Genomic DNA, 25729 nt, shown 5'->3' with positions numbered 1-25729 from the left:
AGAAGCCAAACTCTCAGGTTAGAGCTCAGCCTAAACCTTGGTGTGTGGGGCAGATTCTCCCACCCCCAGGGGGGGCTCCTACACCTTTCCCTGCAGCAGCTGGTGCTGGCCAGGGCTAGGGACAGGGGCCCTGTGGCCAGGCAGTCCCTGGCTCTCTGATCCAGCGGGCACTGCCTCAGTTGCTAACAAAGTGCCTGTTTTTTTTCCAGCTTCTCGCCACGTGGGAGACAAACCAGGTGCAAAGGGGCTGCAGGGCGCGGAGGAGTTTCCAGGCTGTGCCCGGCTGCTCCCCCCTCGCTACGTTTGATATTTTTGGCTTCCTTGAAGCGGCTGACACCGGCAGGGGAGAGGAGGGGAGGGAATGCGCCGCCTCAGGCAGTGTTTCATGGGGGGCTCCGAGACTCGCGTTCAGCTGCTTTCAGCTTGTCTGGCACGGAAGCCCTGGGCTGGCTCAGCCCCGGGCTACGATGGTGGCTTTGTCGCCACAGCCCCGTGCAGGGGGCCCCGCGCGCCTCCCCCATTTTCCGCCCTGCCCCACAAGTTCGCCCCTGCCCGGCCCCTGTGTTTACTCCGCTTTGGCCCATGGCGAGCGAGGCCGGAGGGCGGCGGCTCCCACCACGGCCGCTTGCCCGCGGGTCCCGTGCCCCGCTCCGCGGCGCGGAGTACGAGGCTCCGGCTCCGGAGGCGCCGCGCCGCGCCGCGTGTCTCTCGGGCGGGCTGTGCTGGCTCCCTTCCCTGCAGCCGGGGGCGGGGGAGGAGAGACGCGGGGTGAGGTCACGGCTCCCCTGAGCCTTGCGCTGGGATTTCAGACCCTCCCGCGGAGCGCCCAGCCCAGAGAGCGGAGCCTGCTGCCCAGCTCTTCCCGCCCCTGCCTCCAGCGCCGGCTGCTGCCCATGTCTGAGCCCGCCGCCAACTCGGACCTCAAGCGGGCTTGGCACGGCAGCCCCGAGAGCAGCGTCCGGCATGAGCCCCCGCAGGCCGAGCCCATGCCCAAGAACTACCTGGTCCTCAGCATCTTCTCCTGCTTCTGCCCCGCGTACCCCATCAACATCGTGGCCTTCGTCTTCTCCATCATGGTGAGTGGCCGGGGACAGACCCTGCCCTGCCCTGCCCTGCCCGGGCTGGCCGCCTCCTGGAGGCAGCTTGCAAATAGGGTGACCAGGTGTCCCAGTTTTATAGGGACAGTCCTGATTGTTGGGTCTTTTTCTTATATAGGTTCCTATTACCCCCCACCCCCTGTCCCGACTTTTCACATTTGCTGTCTGGTCACTCTACTGGCAAATGTCATTGTCCCTTGAGTCTGGGGGGCTGATCCCCTGGCAGAGGCATGCTCCCCCCTCCCCGGTGTAACCCAGCTCGGAGAGAGCCAGCCCTGGGCTGTTCCGCAGCCACTGCCTGCCACGGGCTCCTGAATGAGCTTAGCAGCAGCCGGACTGGGTTTGCTTAGGTCCTCCCTGCGGAGCCCTCCCTTGTCCCTTTGCTTTACAAAGCCTTGTCCTAGCTGGGCCCATCTGGGCATCAGGTGGAGCACTGCTGGGCTGTTAGAGAGACTTCCCTTTCCCCTGGCTCTGGCCTTTCCCACTGCTGTGCCTGGAGTGGTGACTATTTCAGTGTCCATGCAACAACCCCCATCAGGTAGTGTTCACCTCTCTCCAGTTTGCACAGGAAGGGGGCTGGACTCCGCCCAGCAAACCTATGCAAACTCTGCAGCTAGCTCTATGGGGAGCTCAGATTTGGCTCTAAATTTTGTTACTCAAACCCCTGTCTCATACAGAGGGAAACACAGCAGCACGCCTCCTCCTGTCAATTCACCTGTACACTTGGCAATGCATTTGGGTTGGTGGGTGTTTGTTTCTTTTTAATGTATTCTGCCCCTTTCCTCCCCAACACTGGAAGAACACAATAATGTTCTGGACAAAGTCAGCCTTTGATCTTAAACCTCCCCTCACACTTTACCTCTTTACAACTGCTGAGTAACTGAAGAGGGGTAAAGCAGGAGAGCACACACCTGCACGCCTCTCTTTGACCTAGTGGATAAACGACCTTCTTGCAGAATAGAGTACGGTCCGTATGCTCTGGATCTGTAGAACCAAAGGGTCAGAGCCGATCTATCCTTTCCATTAAAGTATTCTTAAATACCCAGCCTGTGATCTTGACTGGCATCGCTATAAGGAGCATGCGTAATAAAATACAGCAGAGGTTTCTTTCCCCGCCTCCCCCATACTCCTCTCTAGCTTACTTGCTTTCTCTTGAGTGAGTGAAGCCAGTCTTTGTCTCCTGCACCGAGGAGCTTCCCCTTGTTGGTTGACGGTTCTGTTGTTTTGGGGGAACGGTACCTGCTGTGGAGGGCCTGGGTGGGAGAGGAAGAAACAATCTCTCTGGTGGCTAGGGCCAGTCCCACGGAGGACTTTGAATGTCAGGACAGAGACCTTGAACTGCACTCTAGATTCAGTGGGGAGCCAAGGAGACAGCGCGCAAAGCTATGTGTTCGTGGGCATCTGTGTTAATAAGCAGAAAGGTCCTGTGTTTTGTGGTACTTGGCACATTTGAGGGTATGTGGTTTCATTCCTAGATAGGAGTCACAATGTACAAGTTTGGGGGTCAAAATGCATGAATCTCCACAGCCTGAACTGTGTCTAAAGGGACGGAGTGCATCTTCGGGCCAGTCACAGGGGGAAGTGCGTGATTTTTTTCTTTGCCACCATGTCTCTTTGAGCACCCAGTAGCAATAAAGAGGCCAAAAGGACTCCAGGGCTGCAGCCTGACTTGACAATTTGAGGGCAGATGCCCTTGATGGTGGGGGTTGTGCTAGAGAGTCAGGTTCTTCCAAGTGCTCCCCTTGTCCTATCAGCATCTTTGCAGTCCTGCCTGGGGTTAGTTTTTACTCAGCTGGTTTGTTTCCAGATACTAATATTAGCAAGGCCACGAGGAAGCTGGTTCATGGCGCTGCTCACAGTTGATATAAAGGAGATGGAGATTTGCAGTTCTGAATTCTGAAGCATTTTCTTCCTTCAGTTTTGTTGGCAATCCTACTAAGAGTGCAGGTCCTGATTCGCTAAGGTACTTGAGCATGTTTACCTTGGAGCACTAGTCCCATTGGAGTCAATGGCACTGTTTGCTGGTTTTAATGTTAGACATATGTTTAAGTACCTTACTGAGCCAAAACCATTAAGGAGATAATAGCGTCAGTGTCATAAATCAGTGTCACAACCTCATGTTCTCCTGCCAGATAAATGAAAGCTGCAACATTTATCAGACCTAAAACATGGAGGCAAACATGATTCAAATAAAGTCTTCCATGTTCTGTTATCTTGGTCACAAAGTTTTATTCCAATTAATTTTGTCTGTTAAACCAAATAATTCAACATTGCAGACATTTATTCTAACACACCTTTGTGTGTGACAATGACCACTGCAAAGCAGCATTCTAATTGGCAAAGGAACAGCTGTGTATTTTCTTCAGCCAACTTTTATAGGTGTGTGGCTTTTAGCAGTAAATATGGGCTTTTCTGATTGCCTGACAGTAATTTTATTTGCTACAATAATATGTAAAACAGTAATAGTTTGAATTCTTTGGCAATAACCCATGAAAATTAAGGCACTGAGACACAAAGGGCTGATCTTGCAAACCCATACTCACACAAGGAGTAGTCCCTTAGTAATGCAAGAAACCCCATTAGCTTGAAGCTACGTGGGTTAAAATTACTTGACTGGTTAATATCTCTAAAGAGATATATGATCCCTATGATCAGTGATCTTCATTTATTTAATGGAACCGAGAGGACAAACATATTTGTATATTGCATCTTTTTTCACCAATGAGGGTGCAAAACTCAGTAAAAATGTGAACCTTTTTGTATATATGTACTCAGATGATTACATGTATACAATGTGTATCCAAACACACTAAGCTTGTCATGGTATAATCCCCACTCTGAACCTTAGCGTCCAAAAGATGGGGTACCAGCATGAATTCCTCTAAGCTCAATCCCAGCTTAGAACCTGTAGCGCTGCCACCAACCAGGAATTCCAGTGCCTGGTACTCTCTGGTCCCCCCAAAACCTTGCCCGGGGACCCCCAAGACCCAGACCCTCTGGATCTCAACACAAGGAAAGTAAACCCTTTCCCCCACCGTTGCCTCTCCCAGGCTTCCCCTCCCTGGGTTACCCTGGAAGATCACTGTGTGACTCAAACTCCTTGAATCACAAAACAGAGAGGACAGTTCACCTTCCTCCTCTTTCCCCCTCCCAGACTCTTCCTGAGAGAAAGTAATCCTGACACAGAGGGAAATCAGCCTCTCTCTCCCTCTTCCCTCCTTTCTCCCCACCAATTCCCTGGTGAATCCAGACCCAGTCCCCTGGGGTCTCACCAGAATAAAAAAAAATTAGTTTCTTAAACAAGAAAAGCTTTTAATTAAAGAAAGAAAAAACAGTAAAAATTATCTTTGTAAATTTAAAATGGAATAGGTACAGGGTCTTTCAGCTATAGACACTGGGAACACCCTCCCAGCATAAGTATACAAGTACAAATTAAAATCTTTCCAGCAAAATACCAATTTGAACTCCTTTCAGCCAAATGCACATTTGCAAATAAAGAAAACAATCATAAGCCTAACTCGCTTTATCTACCTACTACTCACTAGTCTGAACTTATAAGAGCCTGTATTGGAGAGATTGGAGAGAAACCTGGTTGCACATCTGATCCCTCTGAGCCCCCAGAGTGAACAACAACCAAAACTAACAGCACAGCACAAAAACTTCCCTCCCTCAAGATTTGAAAGTATCCTGTCTCCTGATTGGTCCTCTGGTCAGGTGACAGCCAGGCTTACTGAACTTGTTAACCCTTTATAGTCAAAGAGATATAAAGTACTTCTGTGCTTTAACTTTTCTTATCTGTTTATGACAAAGCTAAAACTAATCAGAAATCACATTTTGATTCTTAAACTTGATAATTAGTTAAAGTAGATTTTCCAAGGTGGTCTTGGCTACCAAGTCTTTCAGAGATGAAAGGCAGTGGCTGCAGTTGTATTTCACCAGGTAGATATTTTCTTTGCTTTTGACAGTCTGTACCACATAATCTCTTTCTTGATTTAAGAAGAACTAGCTTTGATGGTATGTGACATCCTTTAGGTCTGGGGATGTTCTGGGTACTATATAAATATAAAATAATAATTCACTGTGCTGGTTCATGAACATCAGTTTGCTATAAACTCAAATTGTGCGTTCGCTAAAGTTAATGTGTAACAGCTAAGAGCTGAATGTGGCTCATGGACACCTAAGGTGGTCTTCACAGCACCCTTCACTCTGTATGGAGATGCCCTTGCCCACATCCCAGTTGTAAGATCAAGCAGGCTTTTGTAGGCAGGCTCAAATAAATTTCTACATGGGATGTATAGAAACAGTTGTGGGAAGGGCACTTCCTGATCCTCTAATCCCAAACTTGTTCCGCCGCTTGTCCAGGGAAAGCCCCTGCTTGGCCGGGCCAGGTTGTTTACCTGCCGCGTCCGTAGGTTCGGCCAGCAGCTCCCATTGGCCTGGAGCAGCGAACCGTGGCCACTGGGAGCTGCAATCGGCTGAACCTGCGAAGCGGCAGGTAAACAACCTGGCCCGCTGGGGGCTTTCCCTGCACAAGCAGCAGAACAAGTTTGGGAACCACTGCTCTAATCTGACCTCCTGCACATTGCAGGCTTCGGAACCTCACCCACCCATTCCTATAATAGACCCCTAACTGCTGGCTGATTTATTGGAGTCCTCAAGTCATGAATTAAAGACTTCAAGTTGCCATGGCTCTCTGTGCGAGGTGGCTATTATTGATTGGACAGGATGAATCCTTCAGACAGGGTGGGCAGCTGACCCACAGACTCCAGAACTCAAGGCATGAGACTTACAATGGCAACTTATTGGACTCCAAGTCCAGCATTGCTGCAGCTGGCTGGCTCTTGTCTACTTGTATGTTACTTTTCTTGAGCAGAGGCATTGCACGAGGTCCATAGAAGAGGTGGTGGGAGTGTGGAAGCAAAACGACGGAACTTGCTCTCTGAAGCGGGTCTTTCCCCACTCCGTGTTTTTAAAGCGCTGTTAGAGGCGTTTGTTCTGGTCAGCGGCATGAGGCACATGTGCTATCATTTCCTCACTTGTGACATTACCCCCTTTAGAAGGTTATTTGGGAACATCCAAAAGACATTTTGTTTAAAAAGTAGCCAATAGCTATTATGCACTAGGGTGCCTAAAGCCTTGTAGAGGCAGGCATGGGCGAGGTTGTTACTTGAATTTAACTAACTATCAAACAATGCTTGGCAGCTGTACTGAAGCACATCAGCTGCTGCTTTAACTATACCCACCATCCCTGTAAACACGACGTGAAAGGGTGAAGGGAGCTGTACCAGCACCCTGGGGTGTAGAGTGACTTACTCATCCCTGTGTGCCCAGCTTGCTAATATGGGACAGGATGGAAGGGCGATGAAGCCTCTCACTCCCTGGCCCTTTCTGCTCCCTCTCTGCCCATTTGTTGATGATTTGGTAGCATTGGGCAAGTATGTCTTGCTCACCTCCTCTCAGCCAGAGTCAGTCTGAGCAGGAGAGCACAGGGAGCCTCACTTCCCTGCAGAGCTGGGGAAGGGCTCTGCCAGGGAGTACAGACTGTCTTCAGGCAAGTCAGCTGAGGCTGTTAAGATTCATAAGTGTAGCAGGGAGGCTGACTTCTAAGGTATTTGCCATCTATAAAATGCCAAGGGTTCTCCAGTTCGTTTTGCTTTGCAATGAACAGTCAGATTTCAGACTAAGGAATTATGAGCAAGCACTGTACTGTGGAAATGCTTAACAGAGTAAGCAACTTAAAATGAATTAAAACCTTAGGGCCCAATCCTGCTAACTTCTACGCCCATGAGTGCAGGATGGCTAATTAGGGAACAGAGGAACTTGTGAATGTATAAATGAGTGAGTAGTCCTGACTCACATGAATAGAGCTGCTGATGGCAGTGGGGTTGCTGAAATAAACAAGGGTTTGCAGGACCAGGCCTCTAATTGGTTTATGACTTCAAAATGAACAAGAGAGGAGGAATTTGAGAGATTTCATAAGGAATTAGACTGAAAGTGGCTGTGATTTGCTATTGAAACTAGATAAAGACTAAGAGGTTAAACAGAGATAGACATATTACCCTAGACATAGTGGTTAGCCCTAGAAATAAGATTGGGGTTGGGTCAGTTTAGATCTATAACAGCTGAAGGTGTCCTGGGGTGGAGAACCAAGGGCCTGATCCAAAGCCCTTTGAAGTCAGTGGAAAGACTCACATTGATTTCTTTGGGCTTTAGATTTGTCCCTCCCATATATCCGTTTTATCTTTGAATAATATCTACTTAATGCTGTTTAATATAAGCCTCGGACAAAGGAGCCTCTCTCCTGCTGGTCTTGTAAATCTGGTGCTTGCCCCTTCGTGCTAATTGCCTCCTCCTCACCCATAGATTTTTATTAAAATAATATTATTCAAATAGCATGACTTATTTAAATACTGTATGCAGTGTGAATTATTTATCCATCCGGTGCCCACGCAGGTCACCTTGAAGCTCTCCTTCATGCTTCCGAAATACATTAGAATAGTTCTATAGACCTGTGACTTGTAGCTCCCTGCCTTGCCAAAAGCTTCACTTCAGCCTGCATCATGTGTTCAACAGGGAATAATTATGCTAGAAGTAACAAACCACTCTAAGAGTAGGATGAAGTTTTTATTTTCCCCTTAGGAATCAGGGCGTTTCTTGGAAGCAGGTAAGAAAATCCAACCTGGCAACTTTAATAACAACAATAACCATTATGTTTTAATAGGGATTTGTACTTCTTTAGCATCTTCCATATGAGGATCTCAAAACACTTAAAAAACACTAAGACATTAAGCCTCACCCTTGTGAGGTAAGTAAGTAAACATTATTAGACTCATGTTGCAGGTGGATACAAGACATTAAGTGACTTACCCAAAGGCAATCTCAAAGTCATTGGCAGGGACCAAAATAATGCCCAGCAACCCAGACTCCCAGCCCTTTGTTCCAACCCTAGGATCTTCCCTTCCATATAAGCCACTTTTAATTTAGCCTCAAGAGTGTAATTTGAGAAAACCTGAGATTTCTTTTGATAACATAAAAGAGTGACAAAGTTAGTTCCTTGTTTAACTTTACCATCCCTTTGTCTCCCCTGCCATCCTTCTAAGAGCATAGCAAGCCAAACTCTGCTTTCTCTGCTCATGCAGATAGTCCTGGTAAAGTCATTGGAATAACTGCTTGAGTAGACAAGCAAGATTTTGACCAACATGACATAATAATAGAGAGACCTCTCAGTGAAACACCAAACAGGATATCCCTCTGCTAGTTCAAAGACAGATAGACTGGCCATTTCCCCATTTGGGCACAATAGCCGAGTCTCAGGACATATCGCTGCTTTTCTGCCAGAATGATCAGTTAGGCTGGTTTCTATTAGTTGAAGGCAAGTCACCGGAGTGCCAGAGCTCATCTCTCAGCAGCTATTTCCAAAGTGACTTCCATACATCCGATTTGACTCTTGTTCCTGTGGAATGAAGCGTGGGAGTCCCAACTATTTTTAGAACAGATGAGAACTTCTGAAGCGGTTGGAAAAATCAGTCCACTCTTGCTGAGTAAACTGTGAACTTTTTCTACGTGGGCTTTTGAGGCTGCCATCCAGAGCGCCGTACACAGGGAAGATGTGAACTCACAGGGCGAAATTGTAGCTTTAAGCTGCAGTCTGCACTGGAAGGCACTGAAGACGCCATACATGTAGTGGGAACTCCCAGATATTTTGTGCTAGAGGGAGAGAGAAATGACTAGCGCCCAGGTTGTGGGGAGGAGCAGAATCACTACGACACCCCTTGAGAGGACTAGGTGCAATTTTTCCCACTGCTGGGTAGTGCAAAGGGCTTAGGGTCAGCTCCCCATTTGGTCTTTATGGGCTCAGTTCTGCCACCCATAGAAATCAGAGGGACTACTCAGTCAGTAATGAATGTACTATTTGACGTGAGTCAGGGTGATGGGATCTGGCGCTAAGGGTGCATAAGAGCCTGAATGGTGTCTGCCCCTTGCACCTAGATACAAGAAGGGAAGCTCCTTAGAAGAGCTGTTTGGAAATGTTACGATTGCACATTTTTTCTGCTGGAAAATGTCAGTTCATCGAAGTGAAACGTTTCCTGGGAGCATGGTGATTTAGATGAAGTTTCGTTTTTAAAAAACCCTGCACAACATTCAACTAATGTTGCCAGGATCCGGTTTGACGTTTCTGGAGAGGAATGCTTTGACTTTTTGTTTTGTTTGTTTAGAACTGACTTTTTGTTTCAAAATTTATTGTATTTTATATATTTTTTTAAATGTCCAGTCGGGACAAAATGTTTTGATTGACCCAACATGAGAAAAACATTGTAATTTCATTTTGCAGACCATGGAATGAAAAATAGAAAATGATCTTGCAGAATTTCCCACTTGGAAAATCCTGTGCCCACCCAGCAGGTTTCTTTACACTCTCACTAATCCTGGCACACCTACACAAGGCCAACCATAATCTGGTCCATAAGGTCAAGTTCCTCCTCTTCCCCTTCGTCCCTCATTGAATTCCTCTGAGTTCAGAGACGTTACATCACCGAAGAATTTGGCCCATAAAGCTTGGCCTGTTCACTAATAGACAGAGCATATACGGTGTCTGGCAGATGATAGCCCCTAATTATGTTGCTCTGTTTCTAATGCTGACTGCTGACTGCTGGTAAATCGATCCAAGATTAAACATCAGGTCCTTGGGGAACAAAGGCAATGCAGTAACATTTGGTATCCCCCCAATTCTAATAGCATTTCAGTGGCCTGAGAGCCTTTGTATGGAACAATAGACAATCTACCTAGTAAAGGTGTTATGGTTTAGTCACAGAAATGTTTTCTGACACTGTCACATTGACAGCCAAGTTCAATCTGAATTAAGACTGAGAGTGCATATGAGTACATTGAAGGTAAAAATTATTTAAAAAGAAAAAGAATGGGAGAGATGGAAAAATAAAAGAAATGCAGACTTTTGAAACTGGTAAATGGCCAATAAGTTACCCAACCTTAACTGTTGCCACCAGCGCCATCTTAAAAAAAAAAGAAAACACATACCGAGACACCTGATTCTCTAAGAGTCATAGACTCATCTCATCACTGACCACAAAGACTGATGTGTCCTGTGTTACCCCAGCCCCAGCCGCCTTTACAGTTATGTGCAGGCTATAGCAAAAGAGATGCTTTATAAATTCCCTGTCAGACCATCATTCCCCACTCTTCACTGAGGGCCTTATCCAAAGGCCATTGAAGACTCTTTCCATTGCCTGCATATGGCTCTGGAACAGGTCCTCAGATGCCATGGATCATAAGTGTGACCCAAGTGTCGTTAGGCACAGAATAGTGCTTCTTAGGCCCAGATCATGACATTACATTTATTTTACATAAAACAACAGATGTCAGTATGGGGCTTAATTGTCAGATTTAGTATCAGAGATGTGTTTATGAAACTTTACTGTGGTGGGAATGTGCGTTGGTGGGTGCTTTAAGGCACTGTAGTTGAACCAGGTGAGTTTTGTAAATTCCTCAGCTCCACAGCAATCCTCCCGGATGTGACAATCTTTAGGAAAATGACTAGATTCCGGAGGTCCTAATTTGCCAGTGAATTCAAGTAAACCTCCATCTGAAGTCTCCCAGGTGAACCATTTTGAACTAGGACATGGTAAAAAGAATTAGAAAAATTTTCAAACTATGAAGGATGCCTATTTTTTCCCTCAGTCCTACTGCTTTAAAACCACTTGTCGGAATAATCTCAAATTAGGTTAAAAATTACTGACTGCTGGCCACAAAACACACACAAGAGTAAAAGCATTTTTACTTGGAATTTTACAGTGTATAGGGGGCAGCGGGGAGGGACGGGACACTGAGCTTTCAGTGGGAAAATGGGCATAATCGGACTTTCCGCCTTATCTGCAGAGCAGCTGCTATAGTTAAATAAGTGGCTACCAAATCATAGCACCGTATATGTGTATTATATATAATTAATAATATATATATATACGTGTGTGTGTATAAACAGACTATTATTATGCCATATTTTTCAAAGTGCTATGGATTTGTATTATGTTAATTATTAATAATATGCCGTGCTTTACAAAAACCTAAACATGCAAAGACCCTGCACAGTAAGCATCCTCTTGAATTCCTACCCATGAACATCATAATTAATACTTCAAAATTTGGCTTTGAAAAATCAACACTGGAAAAAAGTCAGAAATTGGCAAGGTTCATTGAAGGCATTTCAGAGAGGTTCACCTCTTGTTTGTGCTGCTGGCTATAAATAACAATCCATTTCTCTTCCTATTTATGCTCTCTGCATTTCAGTTCTTATTCACAAACGAGGTAAGTGTCACAATAATCTGTAACAGTCAATGTTGATGAGAAAAGGTGCAAATAGGAGACAAAAAGACAAACAAAAAGACTTAGTGATACAACTCAAGCACTGCTAAAATCGTGGCTAATAAACAAGACATGTGGGACTGGAAATCCGTGAACCAAAATTGGTGTGTCGGAAATTAGGGCTTTGGTGGACACAGTAATGAGGGGATGGGCTATTTCACCAATCACTCCCTTTGGGGGTTTGTAAAAATAAAAGAAGAGACTTCAAGGGAAAAATATGCACGGGTGGATGGAAACGCTGACTGACTAAAAGAAGAGGGAAGGGGAAGGAGCAAGCTCCATCATCATGGCTGCCACCCCCACCATCTACCGGGGACCCTGGAGGACCTTTGTCATCCTGAGCCTGAAAGTTGGCCTGACCAGACAGAGCCAAGAGAGAGGCACCCAGATGGCACTGCCACCTCCAACAGCCCCAACTAAATCCTGACTACCGCCTGGGATGTAAGACTTTGTCATATACCCCTCCACTCACCCCATGTGTCCTTTTCCTTCCCCCACCTTATTTCTCTCCTGTCTCTCTCCTTTTTCCTTCAGTCTAATAAGAGTCTGGCTTAGCCAGCCAAGTTTGTGTATTTTGCAACACTGCTGCAAGCCTGTGACCAAGGAGGAAACTTTGAAAGCAGTGCCCTGAGCAGCCCAATACTGGCCCAAGTTTGCACAAGTTCAGAGTGGCTAATGAGACAATGTGCTGGGCCTGTGTTTTTCCAGCAGTGAGGCTGCAAGTGAGAATCAACACCAGAGAGAGAAGCTGCATTTTCTACCTGTGCTTCATTTCTTTCCCCTGTTGTGTGTGATTGCCTTGTCGGTTAGGAAACAGGACTGGATTCTAACAACAACAGCTCCAGTCCATTTCAGTTCACTTTTCCCCAAGAGGACTGGTATTGCCAGCTTTAATACCATCTAAGAATCTATGAAATGAACGGGGGATTCATTCTAAAACCTCTCTCCAGCTAAAGGAAACAGGAACAAGGGACATTGCTAAAATGAAAGCCTTCCTTAATACTCTACATTTCAAATGCTTAAATTGTGTTCCCTTCTTCTTTCTGCATCTTTAAAAAAGGGTGACAAATATTTTTACTGGTGTGTTTGCCATGGTACTAAGCAGGCTGGGGTCTCTGTGTAACCAAACCTTGTTTAAAACTGTGTAAGTCTGGACAGTGACAGGGTCGTGTTAACACCTTTGACTTCTTTGGCCAATTTATTCCATCTAATGTAACACAACAGGCATAAACAATACATGAGATCAGCTGGGTTTCTTTTAGCTTTTGGGGTTATTTCATTGCTAACGAAACAGCCCATTTCTGTTCAAATGGAAATACAATTCAAATAAAGCTGAAAAAAATGTTTTTCTAGGATGGTGCAAGCCAGTAATGCATGGGAATGAGTGTGGTGAGTGTTGATTCCACAATCCTTATGTTGATGACTTCAGTGGGGCTACTCACTGAAGTAAAGGCTTGTCTGCCTGGGAGGTTATTCTGGACTAGATGTTCCTGATTAACTACTCCTGATTAACTCCATGTGTTACTCTAGAATAAGAGTGCCTTGTTCCAAATTAATTAACTCCATGTGTGGATGCCAAAATGGATTAAATCAGGAATAATTAAATCCACTTTGAATTCACATGCAACTTTATTCCAGATTATTTTTTATGTTTAGACAAGACTTTAGAGTTGCACAATTGAGACCTAAAGTAGCCAAGAATAAGCCCTGAAGTTTGTGAACATAGAAATTGGAAACCAGAATCCCTTGTTACAATGAACCTCACTTAGTACAAATATGTGTTCTAAAAAATAATGCTCAGTATTCTGAAGTCTTGTATATGGTCCCAAAATGCAGGGCACTAAACATGGTGAAGTCAGTTGAACTGAGGGATGGATTGAGTCACACATTCTGTTTCTGTTCTGCAGGCTTTAAATAGTTATACTCGAGGAGACATAGAAGGATCAAGAAGACTGGGTCGCAATGCACTCTGGGTTGCTGTTGCATCAATCGTGATTGGCCTTCTGATTATTGGGATCTATTGTGCAGTTCACTTCACAACGGTAAGAAAAGTTTGGTCATTTCCAATACAAGTAGTTCGTCCATGAACAGGAGCTTCATTATAAGAGATTGACGACTATGACAGACTGACACTAGTCACAGTGTTCATGCTATAATTCAAGGGTTCACTCTCATTAACTAAAAGAGTAATTTTTGCATTATTTCTTATTTAGAAGTAAAGGAGGTAGTGTTGTCTGGTGGTTAGAGCAGAGGACTGAGTGATAGGCACACTGGGCTCTCCTCCAACCTTCGGAACTCACTCACTGTGTACCTTGGAAAAGTGACTTATTGCTCCATGCCTCAGTTTCTCTACTTGTAAAATGAAGTGCATGGAGCTCCTCAGATTCAAAATTCTAGTGTGTGTAAATACCAAATCTCACGATCAGAAAAGAGACACTGGGTCTATTGTAACGCTGCCAAACAGGAGCAGAGATGTGATTACTGATTCATTTTTTGGTATTAACTAGCAATAATCATGCCAAAAAGCAACAACCTGTTTCACATTGCTTTGCTATTCGTGAAAGTTGTCCACACACACTCCTATGTACAGATGATCAGCTTTTATCCTTTTGTAGCCCTGGAGAAGAAACAATTCCCTTTTTGTTTCTCTAAAGTGACTTATCCAGGCAGAGGACACGTTTATAATGAAAACAGGACAGATATAATTAGGACAACAATATATTCTCTTCATGCTGAGCAATAATATGTTATTTTCTCTTTAGCAGTGTGCATTCCACACAGTTAAATCCATTTATTATCACCTCTACAGAACCCCTTTCTTCCCTAAAGCATCCAAAATGCTTTACAAGCTAATGTACAACCTGTAAAGAGAGAGCACCTCAGCCACCACTGAAATGCAGCCATCTCTGGGGAGTGGAATGCAGTGGCCATTTAACAGTGCACAACGGCTTCAGACAGAACAATGACTGCAGGGAGATGTTAAGGAAATAGACTGTAATTACATAGGAGGCTGGAGACAGCACACCTATGTTTATGAAAAGTGACGTGAGGTCAGGGACTTAGCTGTCTAGCTCACTGGAAGGAGAGAACCGCCAGTAGCTCAGTGCCCTTTAGCAGCATACCGAGATATTGATTCCTGTACTGACTCAAAGCCAAGAGTTTCCTTAGAGGTCTCCTGTACAAATAGTCGCCCAATCTTGCCTTGCTTTGTTTGAAACCTGATAGGATCACAGACTAAGGGGGTAGGATTCACTGGGTTCCCCCATCTCTCTAACTGCACAGCCTCTCCATTTCTTTTCCTTCTCCTCTCTCTTGTCACTGAGGAATCTTTTGACTGGGGCAGCAGCTCTCCTTCTTCTTGTATAATGAGAATGTGCAAACAGGCGCACCCAACTGACCTTTTCTGATATCTGCCTGATATGCCACTTTTTCTTCATAAGCAGTCATGGAATAAGAGGGAAGGTCCTCTCATGGATTGGTAACTGGTTGAAAGATAGCAAACAAAGGGTAGGAATAAATGGTCAGTTTTCAGAATGGAGAGAGGTAAATGGTGGTGTCCCCCAGAAGTCTGTACTGGGCCCAGTCCTATTCAACATATTCATAACAGATCTGGAAAAGGGGGTAAACTGTGAGGTGGCAAAATTTGCAGATGATACAAAACTACTCAAGATCGTTAAGTCCCAGGCAGACTGCGAAGAGCTACAAAAGGATCTTTTAAAACTGTGTACAGATGTGGTTGTCCTATCTCAAAAAAGATATATTGGACTTGGAAGAGGTTCAGAAAAGGGCAACAAAAAATATTAGGGGTATGGAACAGCTGCCATATGAGGAGAGATTAATAAGACTGGGACTTCGAAAAAGAGATGACTAAGGGGAGATATAATAGAGGTCTATAAAATCATGACTGGTGTGGAGAAAGTAGATGAGGAAGTGTTATTTACTCCTTCTCATAACACAAGCACTTGGGGCCACCAAATGAAATTAATAGGCAGCAGGTTTAAAACAAACAAAAGGAAGTATTTTTTCACACAACGCACAGTCAACTTGTAGGACTCCTTGTCAGAGGATGTTGTGAAGGACATGACTATAACAGGGTTCAAAAAAGAACTAGATAAGTTCATGGAGGATAGGTCCATCAATGGCTATTAGCCAGGATGGGCAGGGATGGCGTCCCTAGCCTCTGTTTGTCAGCAACTGGGAATGGGCAATGGGATGGATCACTTGATCATTACCTGTTCTGTTCATTCCCTCTGGGGCACCTGGCACTGGCCACTGTCGGAAGACAGGATACTGGACTAGATGGACCTTTGGTCTGACCTGATATGGCCATTCTTATGTTCTTGACTTCCCAGTCTTCATTTTCTAGTGTGAAAACCTCTAATCTCTCTTCAGTAGAAGTCTTCCCATGTGTCTACTAATTGTAGTTGCCTTTGCTTGGACCATTTCTATTTAACACTAAATGCTTTTTGAGATGAGGGTGCCTGCAGTGTTTCAGTGGAGAGTGTAACACTGATATAAATAATGACATTACTATAATCTCCATATTATCTGTCTCACTCTTAATTCATCCAAACACCTGGGGCCTGATTATCATTTCCACCAGGGCCACTTTACACTGGTAGTGGAAAAGGACCTGTGTGGGAAAACTGCTTTTATACTTACTTTAAGGCCCCTTAATATTGGTGCAAAGTAGCCTGGTGTTTGCTTTGTTTGACGACTGCTGCTGTGTGTGGAGTAGATGTATTCACAGAGCTGTGTACTATGATGTGTGCTGTTCTTTCTGACAGGATATAGTTAATCTAAAAAGCTGGGCCAGTAGCATGTAGAAGTAGCATTCACTTGTGTTTATCAACACTGAATTCCACCTGCTATCATGTTATCTCATCATTGGTTATTGGTAGCTCCCTGTTAAGTTCCTCAGTCTTGTCAAGACTTGACTAGCCTAAATGATTTTGGTCACTGGTAAATTTTGCCCCCTTATGGTTCATCTCCTTTCCAGATAACTAATAAAGATATTTAATAACAAGTCTCATTATGGATCCTTGGGCCGCCCCACGATTAACCTCCTGGAAAATTCCTCCTTTGTTTATTGTTTGCAGCCAGTTTCCAACCCATGGCAGAATTTTACCTCTCCTCTCAAGACTACTTGGTTTCTTGCAGAGCTTGCAGACGACTTCACCTGGGCATTCATAAAGCTTTGATTACATTATACCTGCCTCTTCTCCTTATCTACCAGTGGGCTGATTCCTTCAAAGAATTTGAACAGATTAAAGAGGCATGATTTTTCTTTACGGAAGCCAGGCTGATTGTATGTTCAGCTCAGTGTTTTATAATTCTTTCATTATTGCTTCATCCAATTTACTTCTTACTGACGTAATGGCTTAACTGACCTGTAATGCCCAGGATCATGCCTAGCATTTTCGTTAGGACACATACAATGTTTGTTACTCTCTGGTCCAGTCGCTGATTTAATGAGTCCCTGTTTTGGGTAGCAGCTCAGCCTCAGAATGCTTTGGATTAAAACCATCTGGTGACTTGCACTTTACGACAGAGATTTTCAAAGGACCCTAACTCCTTTTGAATTACACCTGATTCCATTAGGTTCCTTTCATAATCCCAGCCACTGTTATCAGTTTGTTCCAGCTTCTCCTCTTTCGGCCCCTCCATCCCTAAAGATAAACATGTGCTCAGGCCCTCAGAAGAGGGAGCAAGCCCTCAGGGAGTGGTTGGATCAGAGTGGTAGGAAGGCTCCAGCGGTACCCACACCAAGCCATCTTCAGCTGGCTGGAAACTCCTAGTAATGCAAGGCTGGGCTGTTGAGGGTAGTGATGGTAGCAGTGGCAGAGGGGGAAGTGAGGGATATTCCACCCCGATGCAAAACAGTGGCAAGAATTGTACTTTCTATTAACTGCAAGGCCCGCCTTAACTTCAACAGGGAAACAGGATTCGGTAGGTGTTCTTGGGATTCCCCTGGAATTTTCTAGCCAAGTCTGGCGTCTCTGAACTGTGGCGTGAACAGGAATGGATTTGGAGTGACCACTGCTAAGGTTTGTCATTCTCTGTGACAGATTGAGGGCCTGCTAAGGCAACGTGCCTGCAGAATCAGGCTGACACTAGGCCCTAGAAGGGCCTTGTCACTCCTGCAGATGAGCTCAAAGATCAGACACAGCTGGGAAGAACTAGAGCATGTGGCGAGGTCCACTAGCAGCTTGTGTATCACAGGAACTGCCAAAGATTGTTCTGTGGCAGATTTAAAATAGATCAGGGCAGGGGACTGATGGATTCAGAAGGGAGGAGAGCTCTTTATATTTCAGTGAGCTCCTACCCTCAGAGGAATCCTGCCCTTCTCTGCATAGCCTGAATAGTTTTATTCAATCCCCCTGATGAGTCCTGAGGAACCAGTCGGAGGGTTAGAGCAGCTGGGAGTTTGGCCCAGTATGTTGGGAAATGTCTACAGTCTGTTTTCATGGTCAAGATTTGCCAGGAGGCAGATACTGAGCCAAGTTCTGGGCTTGTACGGGTGACCCTCAGAGCAGTTGTTCTCCTGTCTGTACGGATAGCACTTTCTCTCTGGAGGGCTACAGTGGGGCTCACTACTCACTGCTGGAGTGCCTCCTTTTGTGGCTTATCTGGGGACTAGCTCTCAACTGGTCTGAGGCCCCTTCCTTCGGTTGCTTGCCTCGCAGTCTCTCTCTCTGGACTCAGGTTATGCCCTCTTCATCATTCAGTCCTCCAGCCAGATCACATAGTCCTCCCATTCTGAGGTGTCAAGGGCCACTGGCCCAACTGGGCCAGGCAATAGGGGAACCTGCCCACCCACCACTCTGGACTGCAGCCAGGGACCCTACGCCCAGCCACCACTATGCTCAAGGTCCAATCTTGTTGCTGTTTCCCTGGGCTCTTTCCTACCTTTCTGCCCTATAATCTGGCCCAATCTCTGGGTTACCACTGGGGCCCCCTCTGCTCTCCATGGCTACTTCCCCCTCTCGGCTACTTGTCAGAGTCTGTAGTCCAAGACTGGATCCCAGGGCTCACTCTCCACCTAGTTCCCCTCCCCTCTAGGGAGTGAGGGCACAGCTCCTCCCTGCAGATCTCTTCCTACCACCAACTTCCTTTCTTTATAAGCCTGTCCCAGCTCCTCCCCCAGCTGGGCTTTATCAGCCATTCGGCTTTACTAGTCACTAGCTCCCCTCTAGGTGCAGCCTGTAGATTAATGGGCATATTTTAGCTGTTCAGGCCATGTGCAGGATGGACACCCCATCACAAGGACGTGTAGGAAACATCCATTGTAAGCTGGGAAATGACAGCTGACAGATAAGATGAGGCACAGCCTGGTTAAGGGAGTATAGAGTTCCTAGACATGATGTTCGGTAGGACACTGAGAGGCTAAAGCACCCCACAGTTTGGAGTTTCTAAACCAGTGCTCCATCTGCCCAGTCATTAGCCTGGCCCTGGGGTCGCTTTAGCTGCATTAATAGATTTTACAGCTAGTACATGTCAAATGAGACGCGTTTAGATTCACCTTTAAATTTTGCACGGAAATGTTGTTTCAAAATAAAACCAATGCACAAGGTGTTTAGATGCCAAATCATTAGCAGAATACAGACTTAGCAGCACCAGCCTCAGAGGAAACAGATTCATATTTGGTTTAAATTGGATACTTTCAAATCTAGATGGATTTACTTTCTCAATTCACTAGGGCAACTCTAGAGAAGACTGAAAATCTCATTCAGTATAAATCCAGTCCTCATCTGGAAAGCAGTGGAGCTTACTCCAAGTTATACCAGCTGAGGATCAGGCCAAATGAGATGTAGAGTTTTGTTTCTATATTTGCATGATTGACATTTTCATCAGTGGAACTAATTGTGCAATGGTAAGACTTGATTATCTCAGTCAGTGCAAACTTGGCCTGTCCTTGTCTATGCTTTGGAGCCAGTGCTAGTTGAACTACTGAATCGGGGCTATTCCCAGTGCAGATAAGGCCCAACAGAAGGTATAAGATAAAGAAGGCCCCTTCCCTACTATACCTCGTTCTCTCTCCTGTTAGTTTCCTTCCCTGTGTGCACAACCCCTTCCACTCCTTCGGTATGTAACTGACACACTGACTTGCTAAGACATAACTTAAGCCACTGCTTACCTCACCACCAAGGTTAGCCCCAAATGTGAAGCTAAAGGCATTTTATCTAGGCAGGACCGGCGCTAGGGATTTGAGCGCCCTAGGCGGACAGCAATTTCGCCGCTCCGTGCGCTGGTCCCACGGTTCCAGTGGAGCTGCCGCAGTGGTGCCTGCGGAGGGTCCAGTGCTACGCGGCTCCGGTGGAGCTGCCGCAGTGGTGCCTGCGGAGGGTCCAGTGCTCCGCGGCAGCTGCCACAGTGGTGCCTGCGGGCGGTCCACCGGAGCCGCGCGAAGAGCCGACCGTCCGCAGGCACGACTACGGCAGCTCCACCGGAGCTGCGGAGCACCTGACCCTCCGCAGGCACCATTGCGGCAGCTCCACCGGAGCCATGGAGCACCGGACCCTCCGCAGGCACCACTGCGGCAGCTCCACCGGAGCCACCTGCCGCCCCCTCCAGCAAAACGGCGCCCACCAATTATTCTGGTGCCCTAGGCGATTGCCTAGGCTGCCTAAATGGTAGCGCTGGCCCTGTATCTAGGTGAAAATAGCTGTGTTTGCCCTGCAGGAGCCAATACCCCCTAAGACCTAAACAGGGCAGGGAGCAGTTCCCTGCACACTGCGTTAGGCCATAATTACACCATAACATGGTTAGTCAGAGTGAACGGTATGTGTGCCAGTGTCGGACCTGCTCATCATGGGTCTGAGCTAAAGTCCACTGAAGTCGATGAGTCTTTCCACAAAGCTCAGTGAGCTCTGGGTGAGGCCCCATGTCGCCTGCTGGTGAGTGCAGCCTACCAAAGCTCTAATCTCTGCCCCAGCTATAGCAAATGGGGAGGCTTCTTTGGTTGTGAGGTGACAGAGACCTGGATCTGTGGAGCAGAGGATCTTACAGTTGTGTTCCTGCTGACAGCTGTGGAGTCAAGGAAGCTACAGATTTCATTCCAGTCTCACTAGCTACATCGAGGACACAGACTCCTGAGCTCAGGTTGCAGCAATGAAATGAGGGAGGCCCCAGTTTTTCAGTGTTTTTAAAAGCATATTTATTTGTCTTATTCATGCTCTGCTGCCAGGGGAGCCCCCTAGCCCTCTGCAGCAGGACTGGATTTGCTCCTGCTTCTGTGAGTAATCTGTGATTTTATACAGCTTTTTACAGTCCTTATTTTTAAAACCCCGTCAGTTTGACTCTAACATGTGCAAGTGGGAGCAGAGTTAGAGATCAAATTTGTTTTGTTTTCCCATTAAGCACTGAAACACGTCATCTAACGACCAGTTCTTTGGTGAGGGTCTCCAAAGGGATTTACTAGCCAAGGAAAGTAAGTTGGAGAGAGCTGACTAGAAATGTGGGGAAGCACTAAGCACTGATACAACAAAGGAAAAACACTCAGCCGGCTGTATAGACCTGACTCTGAAATCCAGACAGCCTGAGGAGGGGTGGCCAAAATACTAAAGGGAAGGGATACAAGGGTTGCCTGCCAACGGACAGGCACTCGGAGCTGTTTTCATTCACATTAACAGCTCATCCTCCCAATTTGTCAGGAACCGAGCTGCCAAAGGCCGGGTCGAGTTACCAGCTGGCAGATGCACACATGAGGAGGGCAGGCTGTATTCAGCTCCTTTAGAATTTCATCCCAACCCAACTGTTAGGATATTTTAACATTGACGCAGAGAATCGAGACCTTTGGACTCCCCCTTTAATCTCTGTTTAGACAGCACTTCACCCCATGCAAGTCCCAGAGAGCTTTCAGGAAATAACCCCTTCCCGTGGCTCCTAGGGGAAATATGGGGACAGTCAGGCTTTCTAAAACCATTGAAAGTACAAGTCCTTTTCTTTTTAACGATCATAGGGCCTCAGCTAACCCACAGCCATTATCATTTTGTGTTGAGCAATCCTTGCTGGAAGGAACAGGATTAAGCAGTTATGCCACCTGCCAGGCACAGGGTACACTGAGATATTTTCTTACTAATTTCACAGTTTCCCTTTGGAAGGAAAAGATACATAATGATAATACTCTTCACTTCTTTAGCATTTTCCACCTGAGGACCTCCAAGTACTTGATAATCAGGGGTGTATTAAGCCTCACAGGATATGACCACGCAGCCCATGGCAGTGAGCTTCCAACCCAGGCTGACAGACTTTGGACTTGCAGGGCTCATGCTAGCGGTCCAAAAATAGCTGTTTAGACAGCTCTTTGACTGGAACTCAGGCTCAGCATTTTAGAGCTCTAGTATGAGTCCTGTTAGTACAAGTCTCTTAATCCAGGCTGGGAGGCTCACTGCCACGGGCTACATAAACATACCCTTAATGATCCTGTGAGTCTTGAAATGATTATATTCCCCATGTTCCAGATAGGATAAATTAAGGAGTTGCGAGATGACTTGACTTGCCCACAGTTACACAGCGAGACTCTGAGAGGGGTGGGCACAGGACCCAGATCTTTTCACTCGCTGTTTTGGTCTCCTCCAACTAATGTGACTGTGATGTTAACTGCACAGCCATCCCTCCACAAATGCCTTCTCCCAGCCCACAGGCATCATGTTAAAGGTATTTATAAACCAAATAGCCCAGTGGCAAGCAGACTCCAGGGCTGTTCAGTGTTATCAGCATTTTGACAGGAGGATAAAGAACACACCTAGGGCAGGGTCTCCAGAGTTTGGCTAATTATTATTATTTGCATTCCTGTAGCACCCAGGAGCCCTAGCCAGTGGCCAGGACCCCATTACACTAGGTGCTGGACAAACACAGAACAAAAAGGCGGTCCTTTCCCCAAAGAGCTTCCAATCTTAGACAAGACACGATGGATGGAGACAGACAAACAGCCATCCTACAGTATGCAGCTTCCCTCCTATTTATTAATGAAGTGGCCTATGTAGCCTGAATGCTCAGACCTGTGAACTCTGCAGCCTGCACCTCTATATAGAAGACGAGGCTGGCTGCAACCTGCTCTGTTTTCCATAAGCTAAGGGAAGCTCCAGCTCTTGGCAGATTTGTAGTGAAGCCCCTTTGATTGAGCACAATTTGGGCACCCCAGCAAAACTTAGGGGAAGCCTTGAAGTCCGTATTGGTCTTTGGCCTGGTCCTGGGAATGGCAGACAATCCTCTAAGTCCTGACTCAGGTAGCTTTCTCTCCAGCCTTAACGAGATTTCCCTGAATAAGAACTGAATAAAAAATGGTGGCCCAATTGTTTCCTCAGACCTGTGCATGGAGGGGACCCTCTGCACCAGATTTTGCCCTTCCATTGAGGACCGAACTTAATCCTGCTCAGTTCCCAGCTGTAAATTTTCTAAAGAGTAAACACAGTCTGAGGTGGCATTTACTGTTTAGTAGAGCTCCCTCTTTCATGCTTGGCATCTCCTTTAAGGCATTCCTGGGGCAGCTGATTGCGGGAGACATTATGGAAATTGTCCAGAAAAGAGGGAGGGGGAACAACAGAGAGCCCAGCACCCTAGAGTAGTGAAATCAGCATAACCCTTGAGGGAGCCATGAGCTCTGAGGGTCACACCTGCTGCTTCTCTGGGGGGCACGCAGGCCCTGTCCCCAACACAAGAATCAGGAGGAAACTCCATAAAGGGAACCTCTCAGAGTTTTCCTCCCCTACCCACTGCCCACGGGAGGGGCGATCAGGCCTTGAATAAGGATCTTGACAACCCATAATGCATTGCCACAATATCAGACATCGGTGTCACCTACAAAACCATGTTTTGCCTGGCTGATTTTTACTGTTTAAGGAGAAAGAGCTTCTATTGCCCTTTTGAAAATGTTGACTGACCCCTTAGCAAACATTAGACTGTTTCCTGGCAATCAGACGATCCTAGCCTACACTGATTTAGGTAACCCTGATTAAAAATTCAAGTCTGACTGAGAGTAGCCTGATGCCAATGGAAACATAATGCTTTGCTTCAAAAGTATATTGAACTACTAATCCACTGGGATGTTTGTTTAATAGGAACAAGTGCCATTAAATAATGTATCCATTAGGCCTGTAGAATGAATAATTTAAACGCAGATCTCTCTCTCTCTCTCTCTCTCTCTCTCTCAAAAATACGTATTTTTGTGCCATTTCAGCATGCTATCTGAAGACCAGGACTGAGCACGAAGGATTATCATTATCTAAACTCTGGGAAGGAAATGCGTGAAGAAGGGGGAAAAAAAATCCTTCATTCCAGACTGTTAGATTTGACCCTCCAAGTCCCTCTCCAGAGGCAAGTTGCTGGTGGATGAACTAATAGTCCAAAGTTAGCACATCAAAGCGGTGTGACCAGATGTGCAAAGTTATTTATTTGAAAAAGAATCTTGGTATAGAGCAATGCACACCCTCCTATCCTAATGTACAGTGGGTTCTTAGCCCTTTGTGACCGACTTTACTTTCTCTCTTATGCAGAGAGTGCCCTGAATCCATGGGCGTTCACTGGCTGAACTTAGTGACACAAAACCAACTTGTCTATACTGTTTACAGCACATGATTCGTGACCTCATCCTAAGCCCGGTGAAGCTAGTAATGACTCCCATTGACATCATGGGACTTTGGATTGGGTCCTGAAAGATTTGTATAATATTTTAAAATTGCCTCAGCATGTAATCATACTCAATAACGAATTTATGGACAGTTTTTCTCTGCTATAGAGTCACCCTGAACCTGCAGTTCTTTCCTTCTGAGTCATCTCAAGCTTTTCTGTCTATTTTTTTCACCATCTTAAGGCTGATTTCAATCAGTTGATTATGAAGGGAATCTCTTGTCCCATATTGTGAATCTATATGAATTTCCTCCAAACGATCTCTCACATCTGTTGTCTTGTACTATTGAGCCACCTTGCACTGTCCCCCACACGCACTTTGAACATGCACAAAGCATATTTTCCTCTTCCGTGCTGTGTCTATAAGAACATTTTCTCATTTTTTTCTGACAGAGTAGGTGCTTGTCAATGTGCTTGTCAATCCATTTTTTACAGTGTCTCTAGCAAATCAGTTCATCGGATTGTGCCCCACTTCATTAGTGTTTGTGTTTGATTCACCAACTCATCCTGCCGCGATCGTTTGTATGTCAGGGCACTTGGTAAGAGACAGATCCTGCCATCCTGAGCGACGCTGAGTAGCATCGGACTAATAATACGACCTGCTCGGAGAGTGAGATACTGATCAGTAAGAGTAGGGGTACGTCCACACAGCCCAGCGTAGAGAACCTCTCAGCCTGGATCAACACACTCAGGCTAGCACACCTTGCACTAACACTGTAAAAATAGCTGTGTAGACAATGCTTTGAAGTGGCAGCTTGGGCTGGAACTTGGAGTCAGAAGCTTAGGGAGGGGGTGGACTTGCTACCAGGGGCTGTGTAGATGCACTCTAAGGAGGACAGATTCTGCCCCTAAGCAAACACCAGAATGCAGGACAATACAACTGCACTTTCTTAGCTGAAAACTTAAGAGAACAAATTTGTTTTTGTAAGCAAAATAATCAGTGCTCAAGAAGGATGAAGTGCAGTAAAGGTTAACATGGAAGCGTCACATCCTCCACTGGGGTAAGTCGTTGTAGCTCCGTTGGCTAAGTTATTATTACAACTTCAGTTTACACTCATTCTCCTCTCATTCACAATGGCGTAACTCAGGAGTGACTCCACTGAAATCAGTAGGATTTTACCGGTGTAAAACAGGCATAAGTAAGAAAATTATGCCTGGAACGAGTACAACTATGCTATTGCAGAGGAATAATCTTCAAAAACCTATGCCTGTCAAAGCATATATCCGGCAACAGAGTGTATTTTCTGTGCACTGAGGTTAGGTTTTTAACAGAATTGTACTGTGGGGGTTTTGTTTGTTTCTGCCTTCATGGTGGCCAATTTCTGATTTTTTCATTGAAGTCAGTGATGTAAATTCTGTTCTTAATGACACTAGTATAAATCTTGAGTCATTCCACCAAGATGATTGATTCACTCAGGATTTACACTAGTAGAATTTGCCCAGTTAGGAGTTTGTCTGCCACTGATTTCAATAACCCCAGAAACTGCCCCATTCTGAGCACGTCTTAATGATTTTTGGATACTGTTTCACTGATTACAAATGTTTTGTAGCTTGCATTATTATCAGATGTAACAAAATTGTCATTGAGAGGCAGAATAAAATTTGGTTTTAACTAATTATGTTCA

At 45.7% G+C, this 25729-nt stretch overlaps 1 protein-coding gene and 1 long non-coding RNA gene across 3 annotated transcripts in view; one reads left to right on the top strand and one right to left on the bottom strand.

The window, feature by feature from the left end:
- The window catches only part of LOC115661171, a 27981-nt gene extending 26912 nt beyond the window's left edge, over positions 1-1069 (bottom strand). For both annotated transcript variants that reach the window (XR_004003024.1, XR_004003025.1), the window contains exon 1: positions 1002-1069. This is a non-coding gene — a long non-coding RNA (uncharacterized LOC115661171). The remainder of the gene's footprint in view (positions 1-1001) is intronic.
- Positions 724-25729, top strand: TMEM233 (transmembrane protein 233). The gene is made up of 3 exons (XM_030583426.1): positions 724-1076; positions 13382-13516; positions 23656-25729. Exons 1-3 carry the CDS (start codon positions 894-896, stop codon positions 23665-23667), a joined length of 330 nt encoding a protein of 109 aa, XP_030439286.1. The 5' UTR covers positions 724-893; the 3' UTR covers positions 23668-25729.

Source organism: Gopherus evgoodei, chromosome 13, assembly GCF_007399415.2.
Source record: "Gopherus evgoodei ecotype Sinaloan lineage chromosome 13, rGopEvg1_v1.p, whole genome shotgun sequence".
Classification (NCBI taxonomy): Eukaryota; Metazoa; Chordata; order Testudines; family Testudinidae; genus Gopherus; species Gopherus evgoodei.
The sequence above is the reverse complement of the archived record's forward strand: the minus strand, read 5'-3'. Positions and strand labels throughout refer to the sequence as shown.

Excerpts from the sequence above, each read along its gene's own strand:
- TMEM233 (XM_030583426.1), top strand. The coding sequence starts at position 894 with ATGTCTGAGCCCGCCGCCAACTCGGACCTCAAGCGGGCTTGGCACGGC. Across the intron at positions 1,077-13,381 it reads CCTTCGTCTTCTCCATCATG|GCTTTAAATAGTTATACTCG; the intron begins GTGAGTGGCCGG and ends TCTGTTCTGCAG.